General features: G+C 42.7%; 2 protein-coding genes across 2 annotated transcripts; both read left to right on the top strand.

The window, feature by feature from the left end:
* The first annotated feature begins 32 nt into the window (after nucleotides 1-32).
* Nucleotides 33-2,740, top strand: b3galt6 (UDP-Gal:betaGal beta 1,3-galactosyltransferase polypeptide 6). Its single transcript, XM_053868394.1, has 2 exons — nucleotides 33-455; nucleotides 782-2,740. Exon 2 carries the CDS (start codon nucleotides 786-788, stop codon nucleotides 1,788-1,790), a length of 1,005 nt encoding a protein of 334 aa, XP_053724369.1. The 5' UTR covers nucleotides 33-455; nucleotides 782-785; the 3' UTR covers nucleotides 1,791-2,740.
* A 755-nt stretch (nucleotides 2,741-3,495) lies between these two features.
* Nucleotides 3,496-5,780, top strand: tmem167b (transmembrane protein 167B). The gene is made up of 3 exons (XM_053868367.1): nucleotides 3,496-3,651; nucleotides 4,631-4,762; nucleotides 4,858-5,780. Exons 1-3 carry the CDS (start codon nucleotides 3,642-3,644, stop codon nucleotides 4,938-4,940), a joined length of 225 nt encoding a protein of 74 aa, XP_053724342.1. The 5' UTR covers nucleotides 3,496-3,641; the 3' UTR covers nucleotides 4,941-5,780.
* Nucleotides 5,781-7,413: the final 1,633 nt, after the last annotated feature.

The following is a 7,413-nucleotide window of genomic DNA, read 5'->3' on the forward strand; positions in this document are numbered from 1 at the left end:
TGAGCTTTACACTGCAGTCGCCCCACTCATGACAGCTGTTTCTCTATTTGTTTCACTAACTTAAGGTCTTCTTAAAAATTATTAATGAGTTAATATATTCCGAAGAGATGCATAGTAACCATGACTATTTGGTTCCATATATAAAAAAAAGAAATACACGACTGGAAAATATATTCGTCTGCATTTCCGCTTCCGGTGAGTCGCAGCTCCAATTGATGGAGTCTGTAAACATGGACTCCTGGATCTCAAACTACCCATTCACGCGTTCGTCTCGAGCTGTGCCGTCTCGCTTTGTGTTTTTGGCGTGCTGTACGTCACCATGAGTGGGCCGTGGGTGTGTGCTGCGTGGAGAAAGAGTTTTCAAAGTCCGAAGGCTGCTTCATCCGGATAGCTGACGCTTGGTTCTAGTTGGCCCGCTGGACCTGCTTCGTTCTCCAACACGCTCCTTCAGCCAGGTAAACTGTGTGGAGACAACTGTGATCGCAAGACTGTGTGAAGCTGTATGTCGTCCGATTGATCATTTGTGTTTACAAATATGAGCTCATCGCATGCAGTGGTGATTACAGATGTAAATAATGGCGCTTGTGTTTATTACATTCACTGGATGGAAACATTCATAGAAGTCTGATCTTTAGCACCTGGCATTGCACATTGAGTAAACTGTCAAGACTATCAAAACAAGACTATAAGCTGGGTGGAACAACTGAATACAGGTGTAGAATCTCTGTCTGTGGTGTCTCATGATAATCTTCTTTGTGTCTCTTTTTTCCTTCGGCATCAGCATCATGTATTTGTTACGTCTTCTCTGCCGCCACAAGACTGCGCTGGTCATTGGCATTGTGTGTGGCTTTGCCATTGTTCTTGTCTTCTTGGCCCGATGCACCTCCGAAACCTTGAAACAGATCCAGGATCCACCGGGCCTGGTCCCGCATGTCGATGCCCCTCAACCGCACAGATCTGCAGCCCCCACCAAAGTCCTGTCAGCGTTCCTGGTGGTTCTGATCACCACGGGACCCAAGTACACCGAGCGCAGGAGCATCATCCGCAGTACGTGGCTCGCCAAGAGGGACTCGGATGTCCTCGCCAAGTTTGTGGTTGGAACTCAAGGGCTTCCAAATGAGGATCTTCAGAACTTGAACACAGAGCAAGGGCGGCACAAGGATCTGGTCCTCCTCCCTGACTTGAAAGATTCCTATGACAACCTCACCCTAAAGCTGATTCATATGTACTCCTGGCTGGACCAAAATGTCGATTTTAAGTTTGTACTCAAAGCGGATGACGACACATTTGCTCGCTTGGATCTCATCAAAGAGGAACTCAAAGGCAAGGAGCCCACCAGACTCTACTGGGGCTTCTTCTACGGCCGTGGTCGTGTTAAAACGGCTGGGAAGTGGCGAGAGAGCTCGTGGGAGCTGTGTGACTACTATTTGCCCTACGCATTAGGTGGCGGCTACATTATCTCTGCTGATCTGGTGCGATACGTGCATCTTAACGCAGCCTACCTGAAGACGTGGCAGAGTGAGGACGTGTCATTGGGCGCCTGGCTGGCCCCAGTGGATGTCCGGCGCACTCACGACCCTCGATTCGACACAGAGTACAAGTCTCGTGGATGCAGTAATAAATATCTAGTAACACACAAGCAAAGCTTGGAGGACATGTTGGAGAAACACCAGACGCTGCAGAGAGATGGACGGCTCTGCAAGGAGGAGGTCAAGCTGAGACTGTCCTACATGTACGACTGGAGTGTGCCACCTTCGCAGTGCTGCCAAAGGAAAGATGGCATTCCATAGCTTGTTGTCTGGAGAGTAGACCTCGCCTTTTATGCATAAACAAATAAGTTCTAATTTGTTAACATTGAACAATCCATTCGAAATGTGTTCATGAATCTAAAAAAAAGCATGTCAGCAAGGTTTCCATCAGTGCATCAATAATGTTCTGTAGTGCAAAGACCACTAGATCCCACCTGAATGCCTCTGGTAATTATAGTTATTACATTATAGAATTTAATCTTTGGGAGTGAGTGCTACTGTTTACCCGTCCACCAGCCTTTTCTGTATCATCGTGAGATGTTTGCTGAAAAAGGACTGACTGCGTCTGCGCTCCCGCTTGCACATTTTCATTATGAGCTGAAAAGCTAGTAAACAGGGTAAGTGTGACGTGTTCAGTATGAGAGGGACGACTTTCGAGGGGCTCTTAACACTTCACCCGGGGTCTGTTCCTGGATCAATCGTGGGTGCAGTAAGAAGCTACCGAATACTGATTTCTACATTGTACCTATCTCTTTGTGCTGTTTCGTCATGTTTACATGGAAAAAAACTCAACTTAAGCCTTATAATTATGTTTTTTCCTCCTTTTAGCCCTCACATAGCTAATATCTGTCTTTCTTTGTTCCTGCCAGCGAACCATGTATTCTGAAATACACAGTGTTTATGTATCTGGATGAATTGTATTTATTATTGTTAATTTATGCCACACCCTCAAGATGGTTTTCTTAATGCAGTCGATGCTGCAGCCTCTCTGTTGTTCTTCCTCACAGATTTACTGAGGAGATTCAAACTGTGTTGCTTTTTTTTAAGTGGAAAACGTTTCTTTGACTTGGATGGTACTATGAAGTGTGTTGAGAGGTTCACAACAATGTTGACACAGGCTTTTTTGTTAATGTGAGACATAACAAATGCATTCAAGCCCTTTATTTTTTGGCTTAATTTGTTTGACTTGTCTTTAGTGTTTTTAGGTGCATTGAGGCTCTTCTAATAAAAATATAAATGTTACCAGGTTGCAGTCATTCATTGTGTGAATCTGAATAGTTCCTGCAGATGCCCATCGCTGCGGCAGCACATAAACTGTCTTTAATATCTTGAATATTATATTTCATATTTTAATGTCAGTATGCCGCCGTAGTGACCCATATTTCCCCATTGTGGGAAACGTGCTTGCTGCTGCAAAGCAATTTCTTATTATAATGCAAATTAATGTTGATATTATGTCATCCGTTCATTCCTAAACCCCATTTTACTAGGTTTTATACATGATCTGTTTCATGTCCTTTACTCTGTGTCCCTGAAGGCCTCTCTGCGTTTGCAAAACTGCCAGAAAAAGGATTTGGAAATCACTGATGAAGTTGAGCACTCTTCTGGTACGGTGGAACATCAAATAGTTTTAGTGTTTTAACTGATTTTGCAACTGATTTTTAAACCTGCTCCTACACAAATGCCCCTTTGTGTCCTGTTCCAGTAAAAAATACAATGAAAATACACCGAATTAGTTAAAGGTATTCCTCAATGATAAAGTTGAGCCTGTGGTGGATCAAGTTAAAGTATGTTACCAAATCAGCAAACCACATGTTTGCTGTCCTCCTTGCCTCCTCTTACACTGATCCCATGAGATAGCGTGATACTTGATGGAATATATTCTGAACAGGATTGGTGTATGGATAACCGAATTGCAATTCTTATATTGTTCCGGTGGGTGTCAGTAATGCGCGAATGACAACAACAAACGTAATATGAAAACGTAGAAGAAGACTTTGTCCGGAACTGTCAGCGAAATGTTCTATTTTATTTCCACTTTTCTAACTGTGATGATTCCGTAATAACAAGAATAACCAGCTCTGCGACGCCGGCAGGGATCAAACCGCGAATATGACAAATGGTAAGTTGGAGAAACAAACTGGAGAGTGAGGCGACACTCGAATCTGACGCTAGCTAACAGCAGTTTAGCTGTAGACGTGGCCCTTCAGTGAACTGCGAACGAAGCTTGCTGATGCTTCTGACTTATTATACTTGGGCCGAAACAGCTTGATTATCACACGACACACCTGCTGCCCCTTTACTCTGGCGGACACCGCTTTTTCTAACGTTTGATAGCAGGGCGCTAACTAGCATATTACAGCTAATGCTAAACCATCCAAATTATTATAAGGCGTGAATATATAGTTTAGTGAGTGGCAGTTTACTGGTTTGTTAAAACCCTAATTCTGCTACCCATTGAAGGAAATTCTGGTGTTAAAACTGTTACAAACCCGAGAGGTTTCTCTTGGCTGGAAAAGGCATACGATTGGCTGTTCACCTGATGTTTGTGTCAATAAGCGTTTTTGTCTACATCTAGGTGATGCGGAGTTTTTTTGCTCAATGTCTCTTGATCCACTGGAGACTGTAAAACACCACCGACCGTAAATGTGGCACTGAAGAATTCTGTTACAACTCGCTGTATTCTGACCCTGTGCAAAGCATTTGCTCTGAAAATATGTTGATAGATACTGAAGGGACATGTGCAGTTTCACGCAAGTGTTCATTTGTTACGTGTATATTAAGCTCAATCCCCACTCTGAGATTGGCAGTAAATTGATAATAAACAGCAAAATTAAAGAATAAATGCTAATGTTGGATGTCTTTGTGATTATTCATGCAATGAAATCTGATTTTATTTTAGACATTTGTAACTCAGGTACCATGCTACATACGTATTTCGTCAACCACAGCCTTGCTTATAGAGAACAACGGCAGAAAAATATTTTGAAGAATTTTATTTTTAAAAATTCACTTTGTTTCGGGTGGAAAAAGTGGCGTCAAAACACAGTGAATATACAATTGATAACATTTGACAGTTGCTTTAATGGTGTGTCTTGCAGTGTATTCCTTTGATGGCATCTTGGTGTTCGGGCTGCTGTTCATCTGCACGTGTGCGTATCTCAAGAAGGTCCCTCGCCTCAATGGCTGGCTGTTGTCAGAAAAAAAGGGAGTTTGGGGAGTCTTCTACAAAGGTTGGTGTAGCTCACTCGACTTGTGTCAAACATCGCGAGAGTTTTGGATGATTCAAATGGCTGAGTTTGGTTTGTTCTGTTCTCCTCCCCCACAGCTGCAGTCATTGGTACACGGCTTCACATAGCTGTGGCGACGTCCTGTCTGATCATGGCCTTCTATCTTGTCTTCTTGAAATGATATGGATGGAACGGATTGTGATCAAGTGGGCAAGCACAGGTAAAGGATGGACTTGGCAGTCGCATGTGGATCCGTACCGACTGGCATTCAGCGCTGATGTCCTGTGGACCCATGTGAGGAGGAGAAGGAAAAGGAATGAGTCGCTGCCGCCCCCTTGTGGTGTCTCGGTGTAGTACCGCTTCTCCGAGCGCACCAGTGACGTGTGAAGCGCATCATGAATCACCCCACAGGAATAACTGAGGCGCAGGTTCATTTTGCCTCGTTCCGTCTGTTCATAGTGAGACGCCTGTCCACAGTCCCTTGTAAATATTTATATTGAAAATACAGAGTATGGAAGAATAGCTGCGTTATCTGTGTACACGACCTAAAGTTAGCATAGTGCGTATATATGAAGAAAATTACGAGAGAGGTTGTATGAGATAATAAGAAACAATTCTGCTTCATTTCCTGCCCCTGTTGTCTCATTTTATACCTGTTTTTAAGGTGGTGGGGATTAATTGATCTAATGTATAAGGGTTTGGGGGATGTGTGGCCCTGGTTTTCCTTTGTCTTTCACACTATCGTTTTCTGACTTGATTTTAGTTCCTTGGTAAAATAAGCGTTCACAAAATATGAAGTATCCAGGTGTCACCTCAGCTACATGTACATGCAGCACTCTAACCTTTAGAAATGAATTGGGTTATGGTGGACCTGCAAAAGGTTGTGAAGACAATGCCAAATTAAGATATGCTTACACTCAGTCCTTGATTTTATATAAACTGTAACATTATTTCTATGGTTTGGGTGAAATTAAGATCCAATCGAAATCTCAATAAATTCTTGTCTCTGGTTTATTTATAAGGCAGTTGCATCCTAATTGACTGAATACCTTCCTTTTTGTCCCCATGACCCTGAACACAGTTGCTCACAGCTTGAAGTCAGGAAACAAACATGCACAGTATTTTCAGAATTTTTCAAATGTGTAGCATGAATTATTTAATTTCTTTCCCCAGAAATGTTCAGCCACTCCTACGCTTGATTTCAACAAGCTGAAGAAAACAACCAGCTTCTTATTTGCAGTTGTGCTGTACGTTACTGTAGGATTCTATTCATGCTGTTATCTAATGCTTTGGTGGTTTTCCTGCACTATTTCTGTCTGAGGGGAAAAACCTTGCCCTTTATTAAGTGAAAATGAAACTACTCTGAAAATAAGTGGATGTACTCCACAAATGATTCCAAATGACTGCTGTCCGTTTTGGTGTGTGAGGTCAGAGGTTCATTGGATTTAGAACTTTTTAATTCTGAGGTAAATAATCAAGGCAGCCAAGAGCAATTACACTGAAGCCCAGAATTATTCATATCCCTGTCAAATACAATTTCCTTGTTTTTTTTCAGTTACACATTTCAGTATTTCACCTTAGATTTGACATAAATGATATGTGTGGGCAAGTCTGGAACCATGACCAGCCATGTCATCTGAGGTAACACTGTGCAAGGTGTTCAATTACACTTCAGCAACAAAGCCACCATATCCAAAATTATTCATACCACAGTGACACTAAGATACTAGCCACAGGCTATTCAAACATATCATTGTCTCTCAGGGTCTGAGTTCACATTTTGTTCTTTAACCAGTTTTCGGACTCTAAAGGTTGAGTTGCTTCTGACATTTCTGTCGTTTTTGAGTCAACACAAGACTTACCATGGCAAAAACCAAAGAGCTCAGTGAGGACTTGAGAACATGCATTGTAAATGCTAAAACGGAAGGAAAAGGGTACAAAAAATGCCAAACAATTTCAGGTGTCAGTAGCAACAGTATCATCCAGAAGTACCAAAAATGTCACACCTCAAAGGACGTGGACGGAAGTCAATAGTGTCACCTCAGCATGCCAGAAAAATCAAGCAGGATGTTGAAAACAATCCTATGACCACTACTAAGGCTGTTCTGAGGGAACTTAGGTTATGTGGTGTGACTCTATCAAGGGAGACACTGCAGCGGATACTGCACCAAAGTGGCCTCTATGGACGTCGACCAAGGAAGAGCCCTCAGCTTCAACCAAGGCATGTAAAAGTTAGTCTGACCTTTGCAAAGAAACACGTAACGAAAGATCAAAGCTTCTGGTCATCTTTTGTGTGGTCAGATGAAACAAAGATGGAGCTTTTTGGGCACAGAGATGTGGCTTTCATCTGGAGAAAGAAGGGTGAAGCCTTCAAACCTTCTTTGGTTCAAAGGCATCACCCTACTGTTAAACACGGAGGTGGAACCATAATGCTGTGTGGCTGCTTTTCTGCCAATGGACCTGGCAGCTTGGTTCAAGTGGAAGGAATCATGAGGAAAGAGCAGCACATCAAGACTCTTCAAGAAAACCTCAAGAACCTGGACCTAGAGGAGCGTTGGACCTCTCAGCAGGACAATGATCCAAAGCATACTGTGACAAAAGTGGTTCCAGCACAATGATATTGATGTTATGGAGGTAGTAAGTGGTAGTCCAGA

The sequence above is a fragment of the Synchiropus splendidus genome, chromosome 6 (genome assembly GCF_027744825.2).
Source record: "Synchiropus splendidus isolate RoL2022-P1 chromosome 6, RoL_Sspl_1.0, whole genome shotgun sequence".
Classification (NCBI taxonomy): domain Eukaryota; kingdom Metazoa; phylum Chordata; class Actinopteri; order Syngnathiformes; family Callionymidae; genus Synchiropus; species Synchiropus splendidus.

Coding starts and splice junctions, on each gene's coding strand:
- b3galt6 (XM_053868394.1), top strand. CDS start 786: ATGTATTTGTTACGTCTTCTCTGCCGCCACAAGACTGCGCTGGTCATT.
- tmem167b (XM_053868367.1), top strand. Junction 4,763..4,857: donor TTGGGGAGTCTTCTACAAAG/GTTGGTGTAGCT, acceptor CCTCCCCCACAG/CTGCAGTCATTGGTACACGG.